The following is a 24,863-nucleotide window of genomic DNA, read 5'->3' as shown; positions in this document are numbered from 1 at the left end:
GCTCCACAACATGAGACCCATATCTGATACTATTACTGGGTCAAGAACTTTAGGCTAGAGAAATCATAGATCATAGAAGAGAACTTATTACTATTATTGGGCTAGATAGACATAGTATTAAGTCAATTCCTAATGATTTATCAGTATAAATTAATGGGTCTCTAAACCCTCATCAGAGAAATTTCTATTTTCAATAGATGGCCAAGGTGTAGAGAATAAGAGAATTCAGAATGTACAGTCTTAAAAGGGACATATGCTCTTTCCTTCCTCCCTCCCTGCCTTTCGCCTCCCCTCCCTTCTGTTCTCCATCCCTCCCTCTCTCCCTTCCTTCCTTCCTTCCTTCCTTCCTTCCTTCCTTCCTTCCTTCCTTCCTTCCTTTCTTCTTTCCTTATAAGACTCAGACATCATTGTAAAAGAGGGTATGGAAGAATGTAGAAGCCAGAAGCATTTTCTTCTGGAAATAGCAGTATATATGTACATATGACCTCATAGCAGTAGTGACAGCTTGAGCAAAACCTGCAGAATCATAAGCAGACCAATTCTTTGCATAGAAAGGGGAGCTGTGCACAGAGTCCCACTGCTAGCTGATGAGCTGTTGATAATTATCAGCTGCTTTGAGAGAAAGGATCAATATATTTTTCTGATGGTGTAGCTCCTAGTAAGTTGACTATGACCATGCTCTAGTGGAAGGTCACACATCCATGTATATTTGGGCAGAGTAAATGGACATTGATAGAAAAAAATGACAAAAAGTTGGTTGAGTTTAGAAAAGGGATATTCGTTCGAGGACGTAGAGTGAACATGATAAAAAATTATATAAAAAGTTTAAAGAAGCAATAAATTATATAGAAACAGGTTCACCTGTGTGAAATTGTGATCTTCCTAGGCAATTTTCAACTGAATACTGATATTTCCATGTGCTTCAACCCAGGAAAAAAAATTTATAACAAAAATATAAGAGGCATCTTCAAGCTGTCAAACACTGTTTATTTGGATTCTGATGTTGTGTTGAAGGTGTTGAACTGACTCACCATAAAGACTGTCAAGCAGGCAAGAGCAGGGAAAGACTGGGCTGGGAAAGGCAGAAACAGAAAGTGAACCACTGCTACAAAGCTAAGAATTTTTAAATACTATATTTTCTAGTACAAGATGATGGATGATGTACTGATATTTTGTTTAAATTTTAACATATAAAGTTTGCCTGAAGATCAGAGTGAAGAGCTAAGCCACTAGAAGCCAGGGAGCAGTGACACACACCTTTAACCCCAAGACATGGGAGACAGAGGCAGAGGGATCTCTGCTAGTCTAAAACCATCCTGGGCTACACAAGATCGAATCTGTCTAAAAGAGAAACAGATCTCACACAAAAGTGATCCCAGCACTTGGGATCCCAAGCCTTTAATCCCAGCACCAGGGAGGTGGAGACAGGAGCCATATGGCTGGGTAGAGAGAAGAATATAAGGCAGAAGGAGACAGGAGCTCAGTGCAGTCTAAGGTTTGGTGGAGACAGTTGCAGTCTGAGGATAGTCTGAGGACAGGATTATCTCTTGGTCTGAACATCGATAGAAATAAAAGGTCTCTCTAGTGACTGGCTGCTCTCCTTCTCTCATCTCTCAGCTTTTACCCCCTGAGCGGATTCTGGGTTTTTATTATTAAGAACAATTAGAATTCGTGCTACAGGATGAGAAAAAATTATTTGTAAAGGGAAATGACAATGATATTTGCTTAGGGCAGGAAAAATAGCCTTTAACCAGAATGTGATTTTAAAGGGAGTTTGAAATTTGAATTCACAATATCTCCATGTTAAGAAATCAGTGAGCTCAAAATATAAATTTCATTTTTCTCACTGCTTCTGAAAATGGAGGGGTTAGCCTATACTGGTGCAGATGTCTTATAGATTATAAATAGACTCAGGATGAAATACTAAAAAGATGCTTCTTGCTGTAGATATAGCTTAATTGATATAGTACTTGCCTAGCTTGCACAAAGCCCTGGCTTCAATCTCTAGCGGCAGATAAACTGGGCAACATGGTGGCCTATGTCTCTAATTCTAGCACTTGGGGAGTAAAAGCAGAAAGATCAGGAGTTCAAAATCATCTTTGGCTACATAGCAAATCTGAAGTCATTCTAAAATACAGAGTCCTCATACATCACAAAAAAAAAAAAAACCAAAGAGGATGGTGTGAAGATACTAGAATAGTAGGTAAGAATTACAGTTGAGTCAATACTCAGGAGAAGAAAATTATGTTTGGTTGGCTTCTAGGTTTTTATTCATTTTCTTTCAAGTCTGACCACTATTAACTCACTATGAAATAGTTTAAACTTAACAAAAGCTAAAACCTTGTTGATAACAAAAATCAGAGAAAAGTACATGAAGTCACACAGAGACTGGTATTCAAGGGGAGAGGGCGATGCTGGAAGCCTTCACAAAGGAGAGCCCCAAGTGCTGTTCCATAAACTCTGGGTATCACTTATACCAAACATAGTACACAATAGCTAAGTAGAGGCTTTGGCTGCTACTCAGTATCAGGGAGACAGAGTTCAAAGCCACCAACTAAATGAATGGCTAATAGATGACTCAGGAAGCAAAAGTGGCTGCTACCAAGACCATCACCTTGTGTGAGAGTTAGCTCTCATTGGAACACCCATGGTAGGAGAGAATTAGTCCTTCGACTGCCACACATGCATCACGGCATACACTAAATAAACAAATACAATGTTAAAATGTTTAAAACTAAATGAAAATAGTGTTTATGGAATCAAAGCAGAATTGTGAGTCCCTTTTACATATAACATTGCTGTTAGCTCATAATTTTTAGGCATTCAAAGACCCAGAATAATGCCATCCATATTCAAAAGGAAAACATAAATTCATAGCAAAAACTCCAAGGCTTTGCAGATGTTGCAATTACCTTACATGGATTCAAGCTGTTGTTAAGATGAATAAGAAAGAAGGCACATTCAATCAGTTAAAATTTAAAAATTGAGTAAAAGCAAAATGGAAAATATAGAACAGATGTAAAAGAAAAATAAAACAGCCTCCAGCCTTTATCATTACTACACCTTATATTAGAGACACTGATTTCAGGGGAGAAACTGGACAATGTAAAATGTATATTCATGTTCAAGAATAGTTTACCAAATGATTTTATTAGTTGTTTTTCCTTAGAAATGATGAAACATATACAGGGCTTCTTTGTGAGGACATCACCACTGCATTGTATTCAATGAGAAACTTCATATGAGAACTGTTTCATTTATCACTAGGCACTAGATGAACCAGCCAGGACTGAAAGCAACTCCAAGGCCAGCGTGTCAGACCTTCCAGTGGAGGTAATGACTTCAGCTTGCCCTGCTTTGGTGTGCAATGGCCAAACTCAATGCTAACCCCGTTCCTGGTTTCAATTCTTCCAGTTGTATTTCCCTGCACAGCTCAGGCAGCAAACAGAAGAGCTCTGTGCTACCATTGATAAGGTCTTGAAGGACTCCTTGTCTATGGTAATGCTGTAGAGTAGAATGTGCTATTCAAACCTTTGCTTTGCTTTTCTTCACTTCCTTCTGTCTTGCCATGATGCCTCATAGGCTTGTTCTTTCTTTTCCTTTTCTTCTTTTCTTTTCCAGCATTCTTCTGACTCTCCTTCACGGCTCTCACAGAAAATGTTGGGTTCTGAAACAATCAAAGTATGTATGTATTTATTACAGTTTGCTGTGCCATTCAACTTCCTGCCTAGAGGATTTCAAACTGCCATTCAAGGCTCAGTTGTGAGTTGAGAAACCAACACACTAGTTAGTAACCAGGCTACACACAGCAAAGTATAGCATTGACTTTTGCTTCTGCTTGTTTACATGAGTACACATATATCAATCTGCACAGAATTGCCACGTAAAGTTATCTTTAGCTGTGGATCAATTTCAGATTGTGTGAATACCAATATTCCAGGATGTTGAAAGTTGGCATTTTGTGGATTTACATGTCAAGTTTGTAACTTATGCTGTTCTTGGACTATAGCTTCAGTATTAGTGTAATTTACATACACTTAAAAGTATAGAATTGACCAAAGCAACGTTCTATTAGCTTTCATATGGGTATTAGTTTTTCAGTTTTTTCCTTATTAGTGATTGAATAGATTTCAATGTTCTGTGTTTTTTCATATTTTATTTATCTTTTATTTTTTTATTGAAAAAAAATTCCGCCTCCTCCCAGCCTCCCATTTCCCTCCCCCTCCTCCCACTCCTCTCCCCCTCCCTCTCCAGTCTGAAGACACTTAAGGTCATGCTCAACCTCATTAGCGATCAGGGAAATGCAAATCAAAACAACTTTGAGATATCATCTTACACCTGTCAGAATGGCTAAAATCAAAATCACTTATGATATCCTTTGCTGGAGAGGTTGTGGAGGAAGGGGTACTCTCATCCATTGCTGGTGGGAATGCAATCTTGTGCAACCACTTTGGAAATCAGTGTTTCGGTTTCTCAGGAAATTCGGGATCAACCTACCCCTGGACCCAGCAATGCCACTCTTGGGAATATACCCAAGAGATGCCCTATCATATGACAAAAGCATTGGTTCAACTATGTTCATAACAGCATTATTTGTAATAGCCAGAACCTGGAAACAACCTAGATGTCCTTCAATGGAAGAATGGATGAAGAAAGTGTGGAATATATACACATTAGAGTACTATGCTGTGGTAAAAAAACAATGACTTCTCGAATTTTGCATGCAAATGAATGGAAATAGAAAACACTATCCTGAGTGAGGTAACCCAGGCCCAAAAAGATGAACATGGATGTACTCACTCATAATTGGTTTCTAGCCATAAATAAAGGTCATTGAGTCTATAATCTGATGTCCTAAAGAAGCTAAATAAGAAGGTGAACCCAAAGAAAAACATATAGCTATCCTCCTGGTTATGGGAAGTAGACAAGATTGCTGGGCAAAAAATTGGGATCTTGGGGGTGGGGTGGGAGGGGGGGTAAGGGGAGATGGGGAGAGAAACGTGAGAAGGGGGGAACTTGGGGAAACGGGATGATTGGGATAAAGGAAGATTGGATAGGGGAGCAGGGAAGCACATATCTTAATTAAGGGAGCCATCTTAGGGTTGGCAAGAGACTTGGACCTAGAGGGGCTCCCAGGTTCCCAAGGCGATGTCCCCTGTTCTGTGGTTTAAAGAAGCAGAACTTTGGAGGCACTGGTCTGTCAGAGTAGTTCTGTATATTTGTTTCTTTCTCATAATGCAGCGATTTTCATTTGCTAGGACTAAGTATATAGTTCCTTAGTTTTATTATCTTCCAATGCGTAATGTAGCTCTATTCATCCCAATTTCAAAATTCATTTTTTAATGGGTACCAATATTTCTTTTATCATTTTCAGCTTTGTTTCTTTTTTTCAATGAGTACAAATGCTTTCTGCATGAACTGTGTGCCATGCGACATTATGTGTCTGAAACAAGTATTGAGTGTATAGATGTTCATGACTTAAAAGAGTGGTCCTAACTTTTACTTGAAATATTATAGACAAATATCATGAATAACTAATGGAATTACTTATTGTCTTTGCTGTTATGATATTAGAATTTCATAAGTAATCTGGACACCACTCCTTGTTGGATATTTTGGAAATAATTTCTGCTATTAGGTGTGTGTGTGTGTGTGTGTGTGTGTGTGTGTGTAGCATTGGAAGTTTCTTTTTCTTCAAGTATTTATTATGTGCCAAAAGAAGAGTCAAGTGGAAATTCTAAGGAGCTCACTATAGTTGTAGAAGAGATGGAATTTTACTGAGATCTGCATGTGGAACGGGGTTAGAAAGATCAGTGATATTATCTCCAGGCAAAGGCATGGTGATATATGAATTTCCTGAGGCACCATGACTTGTTTCTGCGAAGATGTTGAAAAAGACAATGTATTTGAAGTTTAGTGATGCACAGTATAAAATTAGAGAATATGTTTGTCATGGTATGACATTTGGGTCTCAAGAAAAATTGAAGGACATAAAAATGATCATTCCGGCTGTGGGGAAGAGTCTTCTGAGGAGGTCAGGAGTACAGCTACTGATGGCAAACTAGAAAGGTAGGTTCAAAGGAGCCATAAATAAGCAAATGTGTTTGGGGCTTGATAACAATTCAGATATGAGCAATAAAGGAGAGGAGTCATAAAGGAGCCCTGCATCACTACCCAGGGCAGATGACAGTGAAATAGACACAGCATAGTGACAGGTAGAGTGGTAATTTAGATAGTGTTTGATTTTGAATTGTTTGGAGTCATTGAGTCCACATGCATTGAGTACATGTGGAGAGTTGGCCACATGTACTGTGAGCCTGTACAGAATTTCAAGGAACAACCCATTTCAAACTGGTAGAGATAGAGCCAGTCAAACATAGTGGAAAGGTTCTGTTAAGAGGAGAATCAGAATTTCACAGGAGTGGGACTGAAACAGTGACCTGGGCCAGAGCAGGCCTCAGACAGTGAACTCCATGAGAACAGGAGTGAATTCAGACCAGGGTCATTGGCAGAAACGGGACCAGGCCAGCAACCTAGGCCAGAGAAGGCTTGAGGCAGTGAGCAAAACAGAAGAAAAATGAACCAGCTACTTAGGTTAGAGTGGGCCTGAGAAATTAAGCTCCATGGAATAAGAGCAGATCTAGTACAGAGACATTGGCAGACCAGAATTGAACCAGGAACCTGGGCCAGAGCAGACCTGAGACAGCAAACTCTACAGGAACAGGAACAGGAACAGGGGGCAACCACTGAGTGAGTGAGCCAGAGCCAGAGTCAGCTGTGGGTCTGGACGTGAATATGGGACCTTCAAGGGAGTAGACCTAAGCCAGGACCACTGTGGGTCTGGGCCTGAGTCTAGGGCCTTCAAGGAACTAGGCCTGATCCAGGATCTCTTCAGGTCTGGGTGTGAATCTGGGACCTCTGAGGGATTAGGTAGAAACCAGAGATCTCTGCAGGTCCAGGTATGAGTCTGGGACCTCAGATGAGTAGGCCTGAGCGAGGACCTCTGTGGGTCCAAGTTTTGGTCTGGGATATCAAAGGGAATAGGCAGGAACCAGAAACCTCTATGGGTCTGAGCATGAGTCTGGGACCTCTGAGAGAGTAAGCCTGAGCCAGGTCCTCTGTGGGTCTGGGCAGACCCAAGTCTGGGAACTCTGCGGGAGTAGTTTGGAGCCAGAGTCCTTTACAGGACCAACCTCAAGCCAAGGGCCTCTGCAGGAACTAATCCAGACCAGGACCTTTGCAGAAACAAGTATGAGCCAACAAGCTAGGCTAGAGAGGTGTGAGACAGCAAACTCCAAGGGAGTGGAGCAAAGTCCAGAGGCAATGAGTGACCTCCAGGAACACAAAGTGGCCAGTGGAGACAATGGGGAAACTAGAACCGTGGCACTGACTGTGCCATGAGGAAAAACCATCTGAGCCTTGGATTCACTGGCACCTAGAAGATTAATCAACAGAATCACAGACAGCCCCAACCACACCTATTAGAGGAAAAGATGAGTAGAAAAGGTAAGAACACACGCAACACCACAAAGAACATCAGTAAAACCTAAAGACCCTACAACAGCAAGAGTTGAACCACCAAATATAGATGAAGCAGAAGAAAATGGACCTAAAATAACTTCAGAAGAATGTTTGAAACTATTAATGAGGAAATAAGAAATTCCCTCAAAGAAATTGAAGAAAAGACAGACAAAAAATTGGAAGACATCAGAAAATCTCTTAAAGAAAAACCAACAAAAAGCAATCAAACATATGAAAGAAACTATTCAAGACATGGAAACTGAAAGAGACAATAAAGAAAACACAAGCTGAAGGAATTATAGAACACGATCAAGAACACAAATGCAAGCATATACAGCAGATACAAGAGCTGGAAGAGAAAATCTCAAGTGCTGAAGATACAGTAGAGAAAATAGACTCATCAGTCAAAGAAAGCATTAAATCTAACAAACACTTAACCTAAAATCTCCAGGAAATATGGGGCACCATGAAAAGGCCAAAACCTAAGAATAATAGGCATAGAAGAAGGACAAGTTCAATTCAAAAGCACAGAAAATATATTTAACAACTTTCCCAACCGGATGAAAGATATGCCTATGAAGATGCAAGAAGTTTGCAGAACACCAAACAGACTGGATCAAAAAAAAAGTCCCCTCACCACATAATAATCAAAACACTAAACATACAGAATAAAGAAAGAATATTAAGAGCTGCAAAGGCAAGAAGCCAAATAACATATAAATACAGACCTATCAAAATTACACCTGACTTTTCATTGGAGACAATGAAAGCCAGAAAGTTGTGGTTAAACATTATGCAGACGTTAAGAGACTATGGATGCCAACCCAGATTACTATACCCAGGAAAACTTTCAATCACCATAGAAGGACAAAAGAAGATATTCCATGACAAACCAGATTTAACCAATACCCAGCCACAAACCCAGCCCTATACAAAATACTAGAAGGAAAACTCCAAACCAAGGAAGTTGGCTACATCAACAAAAACACAGACAACTGATGGCCACATAGCAGCAAATCCCCCATAAGGGAAAAACATGCAAATTAACATCACTAATAATGGAAACTAAATTAACAGGAGATAGCAATCACTGGTCATTAATATCTCTTAATATAAATGGACTCAACTCACCTATAAAAAGGCACAGGCTAACAGATTGGAAAGAAAAACAGAATCCATCCTTCTTCTGCATACAAGAAACACACCTCAACCTCAGAGTAAAGCACTGGGAAAAATATTCCAATCAAATGGACCTAAGAAGCAAGCAGGTATAGCTATTCTAATATCTAATGAAATAGACTTCAAACTAAAATTAAAGTTTGTAAAAACATAATTCCTAATTAAAGTCTAGAAACAAGGCTTAAAAGATGTATTTTCTGTAGCAAAGCTAAATTTTTTTAATAAAAAATGCTTTAAAAAATTAAAAAAAAGAGAGACAAAGAAGGACATTTCATATTAGTCACAGAAAAAAATCCATCAAGAGGAAATCTCAATACTGAACATCTATGCCCCAAATACAAGGGCACCCTCATATGTAAAAGAAAAATTTCTAAAGCTTAAATTATACATTAAACCCCACACACTAATAGTGGGAGACTTCAACACTCCCCTCTCACCACTGGACAGGTCAGTCAGACAAAAAATAAAGAGAGAACTAAGGGAATTAACAGATGTTATGACTTAAATGGACCTAACAGACATCTATAGACTATTCCATCCAAACAAAAAGAATATACCTTCTTCTCACCACCTCATAGAACCTTCTCAAAAATTGACCACATACTCAGTAACAAAACAAACCTCAACAAATACAAAAAAATTGGAATAACCCCATGTATCTTATCAGATCACCATGGTTTAAAACTAGAAGTCAACAGCAATACTAATTCCAGAAAGCCCACAGACACATAGAAATTAAGCAATGTTCACCTAAATCATCAATGAGTCAAGGAAAAAAATAAAGAAATTATGGGACACAATGAAAGTAGTGTTAAGAGGAATGTTCATAACATTAAATGCCTACATAAAGAAGCTGGAAAAATCCCACATGAGTGAATTAACAGAACATTTGAAAACTTTAGAACAAAAAGAATCAAACTCACTCAAGAGAACTAGAAAGCAGGAAATAATCAAATTGAGAGCTGAAATCAACAAAATAGAAACAAAGAAAACAATGCAAAGAATCAATGAGACAAAGAGTTGGTTCTTTGAGAAAACCAACAAAATAGACAAACCTTTATTCAAACTAACCAAAAGGCAGAGGGAGAATATCCAGATTAACAAAATCAGAAATGAAAAGGGGACATAACAACAGACATGGAGGAAATACAGAGAATCATCAGGTCATATTTCAAAAACCTGTACTCAACAAAACTGGAAAACTTAAAGGATATGGAAAACTTTCTGGATAAATATCACTTACCAAAATTAAATCAAGATTAGATAAGCAAATTAAACTGACCTATAACTGATGAAGAAACAGAAACAGTCATCAAAAGTCTCCCAACCAAAAAAAAGCCCAGGACCAGATGGTTTCACCTCATAATTCTATAAGATTTTTCAAAGAAGAACTAATATCAATACTCCACACAATAGAAACAGAAGGAGCATTGCCAAGCTTTTTATGAGGCTACAATTACCGCGATACCCAAACCACAGGAAGACATTACTAAGAAAGAGAATTGCAGAGCAATCTCACTTATGAACATTGATGCAAAAATACTAAGTAAAATACTGGCAAATCTAATTCAAGAACACATCAGAAAAATTATCCATTATGATCAAGTAGGCTTCATCCCAGAGATGCAGGTATGGTTCAACATATGAAAATATGTCAATGTAATCCACATATGAACAAACTGAAATACAAAAAACACATGATCATCTCATTAGATGCCAAAAAAGCTTTAGAAAAATACAACATTCCTTCAAGATGTTCTCTTGGAGAGAGAAGAGATTCAATGACCATACCTAAACAAAATAAAGGCAATATACAGCAAGCCAACAGCCAACATCAAACTAAATGAAGAGAAACTCCCAGCGATCACACTGAATTAGAAGAGTGTGCTGTCATGAAAGCTGTCAGAGTGTTTAATAGACTAAGATTATTTAATAGACCAAAAGGCAGGAAAAAATAAGTGTTTAATAGACTAGGATTGTTTAATAGATCAAAAGGCAGAAAAATGTAAAACAATACTTTATAAGATTTGATTTATATATTTTTAAACTATATTGCTGATGAATATTGGTAAATTATTCTCAAAATAAAATTTTGTGACTTTGTTAGAATGTTATTATTTTTGAACATAGAGATTTTCTTATGAAATAAAGTAACCTTGTATTTATAAGTTTTTAAAATGTGTTTTCAGATATATATATTTATATTTTTTATCTTTTGTCTTTTTTATACCTTTACCTAATTTTCTTAAGGCTCTCACATTTTCTTATATTGCTTTCTATTCCATGCATGAGTCTGTTTATTTGGGAATTTAAGCCACATACAGTTATTGTAATATTTGTAGTATCAGTACTGACTTCTGTTACTAGTAATTAACATTTTCAACTTAAAGCTTTTTGTCTTTATGGTATTTTGACTATTTTCTATTTTTCTTTTGGTATCTAGAAATTTATTCAATTAAAACTGAAAATTTTAGTTTGAAAATTTGTATCACATTTACTTACTTTTGTGGTTGGACGCACACACTGAGGGGAGTGATTGTTGGGTTTATGTAAAGCTCATAAATGCCTTTTTCAACATTATATAACAGTATTTTTTACTTTTTACTTGTTTTTAATCAAGCCAAATATGCAGATTCATACTATTTTCTCATAGATTTTGGAATTGTGTCTGAAATTTTATGTATATACCTTTTAATATCTTTATTGAGATTTTTCATTTTCATATATTTAAATTCTCATTTTTATTGTTTTTTAATTGTGTTGAAAATTGTTTCAACGTAATCTATTTGTTCATATTTTGTGATCATCATCTAAAAGATGAAGATAATAAAAAAGTCTTCATTTTGTTCTTTGAGCATAGTTCCTGGGTTGATAAAATGGCTCAGTGAGTAAAGACATTGTCCCCCAAGGCCTGTAGCATGAGGTCTACCTGCTGGACTCATATGACAGAAGAAGAGAACTGGCTCCTGCAAGTTGTCCTTTGACTTCCATGTGCATGATAAGCACCCCCTATTCAATCAATATTGTAATCATAATTATAGTTGCGCTAAATACAGGATAATGTGTCTTTTCTTTGACCTCTGTCTATCTAGATTTTCTTGCTCATTTTGTCATCATGAGATCTGTGTAACTGCTAGAGATTGATCATTTTTAACTTGGCTCTGTCAACACTTTGGATATTGACTCTGTATATGACATACATCACTAATTTTCCTATAGATATCTAGGATTGCCTTTCACTTTATGTATCTCTACTGTTGCTATTTCTGGTCTTTTATCTAGAGTTCTTAAACTTCTCCCCTTAATTCTGTAGATAATTTTTCTTTAGGTGTGTCTGATACCTAGAATAGCAATAATAGCTCCCAGTACTAGGATTTGTCAATGTTGTCAAGGTTTCCTCTTTATTTTCCAAGTAAGAGGAATGCAGATGCTCCCCATCCAAATGCTCTGCACAGTGGGGCTCCCCTGTACCTCTGATTCCAGCTTTTTTTCTAGTCATTGTTCTGGTTGTCATCACTGAGAAAGCGCTCAGCAGAGGAAAAAAAGCTGTTAGGCTGTGTGACCATGTAATAAGCTGCTTCCTCTTCTGCAACCAGCACAAAGGAACATGGTGACACAGTTTACTCCCTAACTCTGCTCCTTTGCTTGCCTGATCCCTGATGTTGCAAACAAATTGTAAGACAACAGAGATAAAATATCTAAATTCCAATAGTCAAAAACTAGAGAATAAAATAATACCTGCCATCATTTTGAAAAGAATAAAGAAATTTTGAAAAGAATAAAGAAAAAGAATAAAGAAAAGAATAAAGAAATGGGATAAAGAAAATATTTGTTTGTTTTTGAGGCTTGGAATGGCAAAAATCCTGCTGTTGTGCTAGTGTTGTGCTGTGTTTGTGTTAGATGAATGTGAGGTGCTGGTTATACAAAAGGATAGAGATGCTGCAGGGAAAAAAATCCATCTAGAATCAGATCTTGATTAAAAAGGAGTGTGTTATGGTCTAACTCCCTCCTCCAGAATTAATAAGTAGAAGTAATCACTGATGTGGTATTGTAATGTCTGGCTTTTAAAATGTTATTAGATCATGGGGATTAAGTCTTAATTGACAGGATTATGAAAAAGACCAGAGAGAAGTTTCCTACCCCTTTCCCATGTGAGGAAACAAGAATTTTCAATCTGTGAGTGAGAAAACAGGACCTCACTACACAATGAGCTGACTTAAACCTGTTCACCCTCTAGAACTAAGAAACACCTGTTGTTTACAAGCTCCCCAGTGCATTGCATTTTGTCTAAGACAGTCAGACATTATTCATTGATAAGTAAGAGGGAATGGCTTGCACTGTAATAGGACAGAAAATAGAAGACACAAGTTCAGATGTAGGATAGTAATGCTGAGGCTGAGAAAATAAAGAATTTCCTGAATGATGTTCTTATTTCACAACACACACCTTTCACTGGAGTAAATTTAAGATCTTAAATGAGTACCATATTCTTCCAGTTCCTTCTCTTAATTATTATTTCTCTGCTTTCTTATCTACCTTTCTCAACTGACCAATGTGAGGGATACACAGAGATCAGTTCCTAGGTTCCTCATTCCTTTAGTACTGCCACCTAGCCTCTTCAGGCTCAAACCTGTTCCTGGAAAACCTTGTTCTAACCTCAGAAAGTAGACCTAAGCGAACAAACATTGGGGGATCACCAACACATATGGAGTGGGCACAGATGACGTTGATGGGCCTTTATTTAACATGAAATCAAGTTCTGGTTGAGAGTTTCCACAAGAATCATTTTACGTTTCAAATACAAGTGTGGAGGTAAGCGAATCAGAGTGACCAGGTAGGGCTTCTGTTCCTGTGTTACAAGTAATTTGTCACATAAAGAGAGGGATGCAGGAGAAATGAAAATATTAAACATAAGACTATAAAATAGATGTAAGCTAGGAGGTGTTAGAACTAGAATACAATTAGTGAAGGTAAATAATTGAGAAATCCCACTATAGCATAACTGATAGCAGAGGCATTAGACATATTAGACATGAAGGTATGGATGAAGAGGTAAAGTTTTGAGGGAGGGGCATTTGAAGCTGTAATTTTCGAGAGCTTTCATGTTATTCTTGGAAGTAAAGTTGGGTTTGGTCTTCAAAGTAAATGAATGAAATGGGATGAATGTCTTTGAGTGTAAGGAGCTCAAAGAACAGACAAAACCGAAATTTCTAGTGACTTCTGAGACAGCCGAAAAACTATAGAAGAAATGTGATGAGGAATGAACTATAGGACTCATGGTTAACATTATCAATAAATATGAGGAAATTGACAGAGTTTTGACGAATGGTTTCTGTTAAGAGAATAATGAAGGGCTATTAATTTAACAAAGTAAATTTCAAAGATAAATGGAATTTTGAATCGATCTTTATGATTCATGGTTAGAAAGTCTCAGTAGAGAAAAAGATGCATCTTCTTAAATTTTGACCACTTCATCATTCACTAATTATGGAGATGCTTAATTATTTTTATTTTCACACAGACTCCTTCAACTCATCCAAGAGCAGCTGGTCGAGAAACCAAATATGTAAGTATCTTTCTTACTATGCTTGCTACTTTTTCAATGGAGGCCTGTTTATATTTTAAAGGGAAGTCAGCTCTATAGTCATTATAATGGAATTTATTAATTTTTTCATAAATGGGAAGGGGTAAGATGTGATGATTGGTCCAGACATAGGAAATTAGATTGCATCAGGTGTATAGCATCGAGTAACCTTATCAACTGAATTCCTTCTTAAATGAATTCTTGTTTAATCTGCTTAAGCTACACAAAACAGAACTGTACCACCTGCCTTTTGTACCTTCGGCTCCTAAAGCTTAGATGACATTTATTTTTATAAGTACTTCTTGAATTTAAGAAATAGTCCACCCATGTGCTTGACACATTGAGGTTAGTCCATATCCAAAGAATCACCAGATTAAATGAATGATTAGTTTGTTGCTCTTCTGTGTTTAAGTTATCAAGGAATTCAGTGTCTATTTATGAGAAAAACTAAATCAGAGAACTGGAGAGATGAAATTTCTTAGGGGATGAGGAGAGCACTGGCTTCTCTTGCAGAGGACCCAGGTGTGTTTTCCAGCACCCACATGGTAAGTCACAACTGGCTCTGACTCCAGGCCCAAAGGAATGGCTACTTTTTTAAAATTTTGGCCTCTGTCAGGCAACAAACATTCATGTGGGGCACATACATGCAGCCAAACATAATATATAAATAAGTCTTAAAGAAGAACATTACACCAACAAATATGTAGGTGTGTATTCACATGCTCAGCACTTGATGCGCACAGAGCCTTTCCCATGCCTCTCAATCATGTCATAATTGTGGCCCGCATCTGCTTCTGCACACACATATTCTAGTATAAGTGAGACAGTTTCCCAGCAAGTATTGAACATTTAATCTGAAACAACCCATTAAACTACTCCTTCTCCAGGACACGCTGCTTTTTTCTAATCTGTATTTTCATCATTATCAAGGACATATAGCTATTAAATATGTGTTGTGTGCCACGCCATCACCACGCTTCACACCTTTCTGCCTTCATTTGGATCTCTCTAAGGCAAACAATAAGCCCAGGGAATTACTAAATTTTATCATACTCAGGAAATGATGGTTATGGGATGTGTCAGGAACATGATTCAGAGCATTTCCTGGAAGCGATTTCTGTCAGTTTCTATTACTATTGGAAGTCCTTTGGAGGAATGTCTGAAAGACTGGAGACATTGGTGGGCTAGACCCTAGTGGGAACTGCTGCTTCTTGGGTCACTTACTTCATTTTACGATGCCTTCATTTTCACCCATAAGATAGGGGGTGGTGATAGCTTTCTCATGTGATGAGTTTAAGGTTTAGATAGTCCTTATGTGAAAAACCCTTAAAGCAGTCTCAACATACGGGAGTTATTAATACATCATAGGCTCTCTCTGTCTTTGTCCTTCGTTGTTGCTTTTATCCACACCTCCTCCCTTCTCTTGCGCCTATGCGCCTATCTGCTGTTAGAAGACTAGAAGCCTCATGATTTGGACGCCATGATTCTTTAGTGGGCAAAAAGAAAAAGCACTCTTTAGAAATGTGTGTGTGTCTTAACTTGTATTTTTTTGCATGTGTATGTGCCTATATTACCTGTACTTGTGCGGGTATGGAGACCAGAGGCTGACATCATGAGTTTTCTCAATCACTTTCCATTTTATTTACCAAAGCAGGGACTCCCATTTACTTGAACTGGGAGTTTGACACTGTAGCTAATGTAAGTAGCTGGATGGGTCTAGGATCACTAGTCCCTGTCACCCGAGTACTGAGGTTATAAGGGGCTCACCATGCCTGGTGAAGGTACGGTAAGGCCTGGGGTCTTAAGGTTTTCACAATGACTGTTTTACCCAGGCTCTTAGAAGGTTCTTTATTTTTAAACCTTATCAAAGGAGGTTATTTTTCCATCCCCATAGCTTAGGAGAACAGTTGAGTCATTTGAAGTTAACTGTGAATCATTGAGCAAATTCAGGATTAGATTAGAACAAATATAACTTTGATTCTGCTAAGATTATTGACCTTAATTAAAGTTTGTTTTTTGAGCAAGAAGATCTGCTTTTGATTTTCTCTTACAACATAACATTTAAATTGTGTGTGGCATCTCAAATATGTCCGTGTCTTAGGAAGATATATCTTTTGGAAGAGGACATCTTATAATGCCAGATATAACCAGATGTTTGGTGTCAACTTATAAATAACTCACACTTACCAACACACAGCTATGGCTACTGTGATTACTAAGAGACAGTTGATGTTTACTCTGAGAAGAAAGTAATGATTTTTGGCCTGAAGTTCTGTTCATCTCTAGGCTGTCCTCTTATGTCAACTATCTGTCTTAAATACAATATATTCTGACTTTTAAAAAAATAACAAGGCCATAATTCATTTTTGAAATTCTAGTATAGTGGATAAAACACATGATATTTTATCCAAGTACAAATTGAATAGTTTTAAGCTATTAATTTCTCATTTTAATTTTTCCCATGTCCTGTGAGAGGAACTATGAGAAGTCTCTAGACTAACAGTTTAGTACTTCACTCTCTTTGTGAAATTAGGCATTTTCACAGAAATATACGTGCCGAGACTCCAGGTTTTATTAACCCGAGGAGAGTTCTAGATTTGGTTCAAAAGCAGAAGCCATGCAGGGCACCAGTCCGTGTACCACAGAGCAGGCAGGATAAGGGAAGGATTAAAGTCAAGAAGAGAACTGTGTTGTACTGAAGTTATCCTGAGCAAGTTAGCACCCAACACACCAAATCCCTAGTTTCATTTATAACCCAAGGATCGTTAGTAGTGGAAAACCTAGTTAGTGTTTCCTAACTCTGTTGTCCACTTTCCCACTTTTCTTCAGTGATTTGACAAATATTTATTGAACACCTACTATGTACAAGTCCATGAGGGGTCACTGGGTCCATGAGTGGATGCAATGGCAAGGTCCTCACTTCTGAGATGTAAACACCAATAGAGGACACAAGTGAGCTATCTACGTTCTTACAGAGATGGGAGAAATGGCCAGAGACTTGAATGACCTTGAAAGAGACAGACAGAGTGGGGACTTCCTACTGTATCAGCATGTTAGTATGCTCATGGGTTTTCAATTGTCCTGGGATGATTATAATAGGTTAATTAAATAATAAGGGGTTTATGAATAATTATTCCATGTGTGCCTCCTTCTTAAAAAGAGAGAAAAAAATTGGTGGAGAACAAGAGGAGGAGAATGGAGAAAGGGAGAGAGGGGAGGAAAGAAGAAAGGAATGGAGGGAGGGAAGGAGGGGGACCAGTAGACAATAATGTTCTTTCGGTCTTTGTTAAGTATCTTACTCTTGTTTACAGTCTGGATCATTGACAGTTTCATTCGTTTAGATTAATTAAACTTTTAATATTGCTTCTCCCAAGGTATGCTTCAATTAAAGGCTATTTTAACGTAATTTAGCTGAGATATTCTTAAGCACAAGAGAAACAATATAGGGTTTACAACATATTAAAATATAGTGTTAGGTCTTTTGTATGATCAGATAGAACAGTTTATCAACAATATTTCATTAAACTTTTAAACAGATGCTAAATTCAGAAATAATAGCAAGCAGCAAATAAACTTTCTTTAAACCATTCATGAGTCCCATGAGGTGAGTTTTGTTATTATAAAATTTCTGGTACCACCCATTCTTATTCTAGTGCTGGGAACTGAACTCAGGCACTTGCATATGGTAGGCCACTGCTCCACCACTGAGCTGTATCCCAGCCTTCATGCTGAGACAGTTGCTTTCCTCTGTGTGAAATACTAAATTTTATTTTAAAACACAATTTCTTTCATTCGGTCTCCTGGATTTGGAAGAAAAACTTTCTCAGCATTTGCCTTTATTATTCTTATGAACTCTCACCTGCATAAATCTATTTCATTCGTGTAATTTAAAAATTACAGCATGCTGCTGGGCAGTGGTGGCGCACACCTTTAATCCCAGCAGTTGGGAGGTAGAAGCAGGTAGATTGCTGTGAGTTCAAGGCCAGCCCGATTTACAACAGCTAGTTCCAAGACAGGATCCAAAGCTATAGAAAATCTTGTCTGAACAAACCAAAATTAAAAACCAAGAAAAAGCCAATGAAAGCATAAATTCATAGTAAAATTTAATTTAGAAAATGGAATATTTGTGCATCTAATAAATTTGTCTGAAACCCTTGGTTTTGGAGTAATATTCTATTTGATAGTAACTTATTTAATGAACTTTTCAAATTTCATGAATTACTTTTAAGTTCCATAAAAATGGTACAGCCTTATTCAATATATGATAGTTTATAGGTAAAATCTCATTTTAATGAGCTCAAGGGACAGAAAATGTCATTACAGTGGAAGAATATTGATTCCTAAATATCACAATATATTGAAAAATGTGTCAAACCTTACTAAGAATATTTTCCACTTTATACACAGATATTCAAATAAAGGTCATCTCTCATTTATGCAGCTCACATATTCTTGTTGCTATGCTTGGAAGTGTTGCTATGCTTGGAGTGACTCAGGTGCTGCTTAGGACCAGGCATAGATTTTAGGGGAAAGAGACTCAAATTCCCCTCGATATCCATATCTACTTCCAGAGATGAGGCCAGAGGTTGATGAGTTACAGAAGAGCTGTACACACTGGAGGTGGGAAATGCCACTCTACCAATGACTTTCATGTATTCCTCCAGTTCCATGAGCTTCTGCAGTTATTAGTGGGTGAAAAGGGCTGAGGGAGGAGTGGAAGTTACCGTTACCATCAGGCCATGCTCCACCAGGATGGAGAGGATAGAATAAGTCCTATGTCTTATATTCATGAGAAGATAGAATATTACGCAATTTTAAAGTTTCTCCACTATGGGTTCCGAGGGGATGGAGCTCCAGACAGCAGCAAGGGGCCTGCTGGCACTTTATGATTTTGGTGTTGTGCCTTTGCAAAGTAAAATGGATTTCTCCAAAGCTGGCTAGTGTAGCTGGGGCCCTCTACAGTCGTTTGTCTTTCAGGCAGGCACAGCTTCACTCTGTAGGCTTCACTGTTTCGGTTCTTATATTGTATGGATCCTGGTTGTAAGAAAGGAACAGGTGAATGTACTTCCATTTTAAACATGTAGAGGCTGAGGCAGGAAGGTCATGAGGTCAAGCCCACTTTGGGCTGTAATGAGACTCTATAAAACAAAGAAACAACATGCCCTGAAATAAAACCAGCCAATGAAAATATAACTAACAGAATTTCATTGATATTAAAAATGTAACTTTACTGAAAATGTGGTCTACCTTTTTATAGAAATTTGACTTATCTTTAATTGACAAATACTTTTATATTCATAAAAAACAGTGTGATGTCTCATCTGTGCATACATTATAAAAACCTTGATCAAATTAATCAACATACATACACACACATATATATATATCCCTACCAAATCATATTTTTGTATGTGACAAGAATTTTAAAAATAGTCTTCAGTGGTTTTGGAGACCATGCTATTTGTAACTACAACCCTAGACAGCACAGTTGATGACTCCCACACTCAGCCTGGATGAAGTTTCACTGCAACCTGCCTTCAGCATCATCTTTTATCTTCCCTCTGCTGGGTCCACCCCATCATCCCTAGCCTCCAGGCACGTCACTATGAAGTACAAAATATTATCAAGGAAAATGTGAAATACTAACGAGTTGTAAAGATATGATCCCCAGACAAAAGGAGTCAAAGGTAGGAACCAGTCACAAAGACAATATTAACAGGTTCTCTAAAAATTTTGGAAGTGAGTTATTTCCATTCCTTACTCGAGAGATTTTTGTTACGTTACTCTCTTAATATAAATATGTTTTGAGAAAAATCTGACTTGTTTTTAATTTTGGTGTCAGTAAACATAAATATCGACCATATTTTTATGTTTAAATAAAATATGGATTGAGCAAACAGACGATATTACCTAACCTTGAAGAATCATTGGTATCAGGAGGCAGGGCTTGTACTATTAAGGCAAGAAGAAAAACAGCAAAGGAGCTAAAATGCAGAGGATGTGTGCCACATCGCTCAAAATAACTATTTCTTGGTGTCATGCTTTTTCTATAATCTCACTAATATCCATCATATTTATATTTTCAGGCAAATCTTTTATCAACGTCCTCTACAGCGTCTGAGAGTCAACTGGTATGTACTGTGTTCTAAGTTGTTTACCTGCTTTGAACATTCTTATTTCTCAAGACAACTTCGGCTAAAGAAACTGAAGAGATAATGAGCTTGCTCACATGTGTAACAAAATTGACTGATGTTTTACCAAAGTCGCATGATGACTCCTTTTTTTCAACCAAAACTTCTACTAACTCTGAGCAGTGGATTTTACAAAAGATTGAACCGAGTCAGAAGACAATACAATTTGAATTTACAGAGGAGATCACTTCTTGATAAGAGGGATCAAAAAGTAGTTTGAGGAGATAAAAACAGATGATGTGGGGTGGCTTCTGGATGTGTGGAGACGAGGGAGACAGACTCCTTTGTACACTGAAGGAAGAACCGGAATCTTCAATCATACACTACCCAGTTCCTCCAGGATAGAATCAATGCTTGCTGACACAGTATCCATGGAAACAAATTACACTTAGCATGTAATTTGCATTTACAAATTGCAATTACATTAGAAAGTTAACTTGTTCCCACTTTAGATCTGAAAATATTACATGCTTTTCATTTTTAAAATAATTCCTATTTGTTTCTTGGGAGCAATGTTTGGAAGTCACAAGTGGTTTGACCATGCTCATGTGGAAATTCATTCACCACAGCATACAAAAGATATAGTTTTAGATGTCAATTGATCAAATGCATGCCTGTGAATTTGTAGGCTACATACATGCTATTAAAAATTCTATTGTAAGGGAATACATAAAAATATACACACATTTAGGTATCAGACTAATAAATGAGGTATAGTACAAACAAGTTATAAATACAATAAAACCCACTTAAAAATCTATCAAAATATCCCATGTGGCTGTGTTTGTGTTCTCTAAGAGAAATGAAAAATATTGCTTTGACTTAAGGAGAATGTCTTTGCAGGTAATTTAGACCAGTTTTTTTTTTAAAAGAGTCCAAAGCATGTCTTAACTAAGTTTTAATTTGAGATCTCTTCTGAGGTACAGTTATGCTTATGAAGATGTTACTATAAAGCAAATCACAAAAGTATTGACCTGACATAATCATTCAGTCAAATCACTTTGATTTCACCTCATGAATTTATTCTATATTTAAGATTGCCCAAAACACATTAAACTGGGAAAGAAATATATACATATAGTATCTTATTCTTCAGTGACATTATTTCTGATTATAATTCTTTCATTTCCATAAAATTTTACCATTATATTCCATGATCAACACTCTTCAGGTTCAATTCAGAAAATGGGAGTATATAAGATCAATTTTGAGAAATAAAACCACTATATTCATATATATGAGTTAATATTTATATATGTTTAAAATACATATTTACTGATGATATTACAGGTGATTACATATATATCATGTATGTGTGTCTAGCGTACAATATTTATTATAAAATAGTATACATTAGTGTTAAATTATATAAATAAATTCATCAATTTGAAGTAAAATAAGCAGTTACTGTGACAATTATTTGACTCAGCTATAGGCCAGAATTATTGTAAGCTTATGTAAGTGAAAATATGCGACAAATTATCATCCTGGCAGAAGTTTACTATCAATCTTAAGCGTCCAGATTTGACTTCTGAATGATAAAGTAATTTCAAGTTTTAAAACCTTTTCCACTTGGCCTATCTGCCTGCTTGTCATCGTTACAAGTGTGCATCTCCAAAGAGTCATTACTTCAGGTATTAAAATATTTGCATTCTGGGTTTGCGGTCTAGCCCAATGGTGAAGAACTCTAGCATCCACGATACTTATGTTCAATTCCTAGCACATCAAAATGCAAGCAGTGGTGTGAGTGAGTGTGTGTGTGTGTGAATGTTTGTGTGTTCACCTACACACATTATGTATGCTGTTTCCATTGTTTTTTTTTTTTTCTAGGAGCCAAATGATGTAATATTGAATTTGAGGAACTCTTTTGGCAACTCTTGAGACTCACTTAATAGCTTCTACTCTAAAACAACCAACACAATAGTTAACAACTCGAATGGAATCTCCCACTCTAAGTGGAAGTTGGAAGAAGTACTGTACCAGTCTGAAGGGAATTTTATGAGACTTACATAATACTACAACCTGTTTTCGATATGGTCTTGTAGAAAATGGAGACACTTTGATTGCACTCCAAGCCCCTAGATTATGAAAAGATGTAAGAAGTCATTTTATAGGCAGTGAAGTGGAGGCTGCAAAAGTTTAATTAGATCATCTAAGATCATAGCATTAATGTTTGTCCTTGTTCCGTGTGGTTTTCAAAAGGAATCATTGTTATTGATTTTTAATAGTTCAGGAGGCTTATGATACCTCTGTTGAGTAAATTGGGAAAAGGACCTCTGGAGAACTGTCTGAGATTTTACATTGTCTGTTAAACACGATGACTTAGGGAAGATGTGCCGACAGAGTGAGGGCAGATTGCGCAGGGGCATCTGGGACGCTGGACAGTGCTTCCCATAGCATATCAAAAGGAGCAAGGAAGAAATGGAAGCATTGGCTCTCAGGTTGAAGCTTTCCTAATTCTGGAACTAGACCACCTTGTCATTAACAAAGATGGGTGTGTCCTCTTTTGTCTGCTTGGGAAACAGTTTGGCTGGACAAGATGGGTAAGATCCGTTTGTTTGTTTATTATTTATTTTTATTTTATGAGGGGAGCCTGGGTTAGATGACAGCTGGCTCTTTTGCTCTTGGAATTCCATGTCATTGCAAAGCACTCAGTGCCGTTCAGGATGGGCTGCTGAATCTGCAGAGCAGATCCATAAGAGGTTTAGAAAATAAACCACATGGCCCGGTAGAAGTCAAAGCAAATGCAGCTTACTGGAACAGAATAAAGAAGAGCCTTAAGCCAGCCGTTACTTTGTCTCTGGTTCCGAGTGCCAGCTGTTGTACCCTGTTTTACTGGGCATGACTCAGCTTTCCGAGGGCCCTTAAGTCCCTGTTGTTTAGAAAGGCTTTTGTGTAGAAGTGATTCTTCTTTAAGCTCAAAGACAGTTTCTCCTTGACCAGCTTTCCTTGACCCAGCATCCTTAGGAACTCCAGCATTCATCATGTACGCCTCCTGAGCCGTGACTCACGCTATTGTCTTCTTTTCCATCAAAATAATTCAATCTGTGTTGCGTCTGTTCCACAAAACAGTTCTTGAGCCACGGGATGTGCTTTATAATTATTGAAGTCCCATCTTTAGTTTGTTACAGCTGCTATGGTAGTTGTCTCGCTTATTTACAGTTGGCATTCTATATAAATTCAAAATTCTTTTATTTTCTTTTTCTTTACAAAAGTCTGTCATACTTCCCATCCCATTGGACCCCCATATGCTCCTTGCACCATCTCAGTGGTCTCAGAGGGTACCAATGAACTGCTTTTCATTATCGGAGGTTTTATCATGTACTAGAAGATTTTGAGATCTGAGATATTTGTTTGAGGGGAAAATGAGCATGAGTGTCAGAGTCAAGTACATATTGCTGAGGGGCAGCAGTCAGTTACCAGTCACCGACTGAACGAGTGAATCATTATATAGATGAATTAGATAATGCTTCTTTTATCTACAATTGTATATAATTTTGGATTTTACAAGATTTTTTTTTTTTTGCTACAAAGTCTCTAAGGGGAAAAAAAATCAACTTCGGAGGTGAGAGGACAGATGCAAACAGAAGCAAGTAACAATCAGGTCACTTTAAAACTGTGTAGACTCATCAAATCAGCTGAGGTTCGAGCAGCTTCACAGAGTTCCTGTGTGCTCCTCCTCTCTTCCTTCTTCCTGTTTGTAGATCTTATGATTCAAAACCACGAGATAACAGACTTGAAAACTGGGTTCCTTTTGTGGCTCTTGTTTTCCATCATATCTCCTTCTAATTTACTACTGTAGCTACAGGCAACCCATCATCCCATTTGCTGAAGTTACTAATTCGGGAAAGATGTTGCTCTAAGAAGCCATCATTTTAAAACGTCGGCAACAAATTGCTAGGTCATTGCTGGCAGTAAATCTCCAGAGGCAGTACCAACTTGCTGTCATACAATTATGATGATCAGTTTCCAAGGCTGAAAAAAAAAATCCAATTTTATGTGCCCTAGTAACAGTGTTCAAGTAAAAAATGACATGAGATAGATTGTAAACACAAGTAAATAGCAGCCGTAGACTAATGACCCTCAGCACCCACCCACTCCGAATCATGATAGTGAGCTCCCATAACTCTGTTCTTCACACCTGAGACTTCTTGCAGAAGTATAGCAGCAGTTACGATACGATCTCAGTTCCACCCCACTCCTCATTTGTGTTTTTCAGAAATGGTGAGATCATCATGGTTTTTTTTCTCTTTCTTTCTTTCTTTCTTTCTTTCTTTCTTTCCTTCTTCTTCTTCTTCTTCTTCTTCTTCTTCTTCTTCTTCTTCTTCTTCTTCTTCTTCTTCTTCTTCTTCTTCTTCTTCTTCTTCTTCTTCTTCTTCTTCTTCTTC

General features: G+C 37.3%; 1 protein-coding gene across 1 annotated transcript in view; it reads left to right on the top strand.

Moving 5' to 3' along the window:
• Mlip (muscular LMNA interacting protein) overlaps positions 1-24,863 on the top strand; it is a 131,244-nt gene that overhangs the window by 44,000 nt on the left and 62,381 nt on the right. The window contains exons 6-9 of the mRNA XM_050124570.1: positions 3,268-3,333; positions 3,622-3,681; positions 14,222-14,266; positions 20,371-20,415. Of these exons, the coding sequence (XP_049980527.1) occupies positions 3,268-3,333; positions 3,622-3,681; positions 14,222-14,266; positions 20,371-20,415 (216 nt within the window). The remainder of the gene's footprint in view (positions 1-3,267; positions 3,334-3,621; positions 3,682-14,221; positions 14,267-20,370; positions 20,416-24,863) is intronic.

The sequence above is a fragment of the Alexandromys fortis genome, unplaced genomic scaffold, assembly GCF_014885135.2.
Source record: "Alexandromys fortis isolate MF-2015 unplaced genomic scaffold, M_Fortis_MF-2015_v1.1 scaffold_22, whole genome shotgun sequence".
NCBI classification, from domain to species: domain Eukaryota; kingdom Metazoa; phylum Chordata; class Mammalia; order Rodentia; family Cricetidae; genus Alexandromys; species Alexandromys fortis.
Note: the sequence above shows the minus strand (reverse complement) of the source record. Positions and strands in the feature narration are given on the sequence as shown.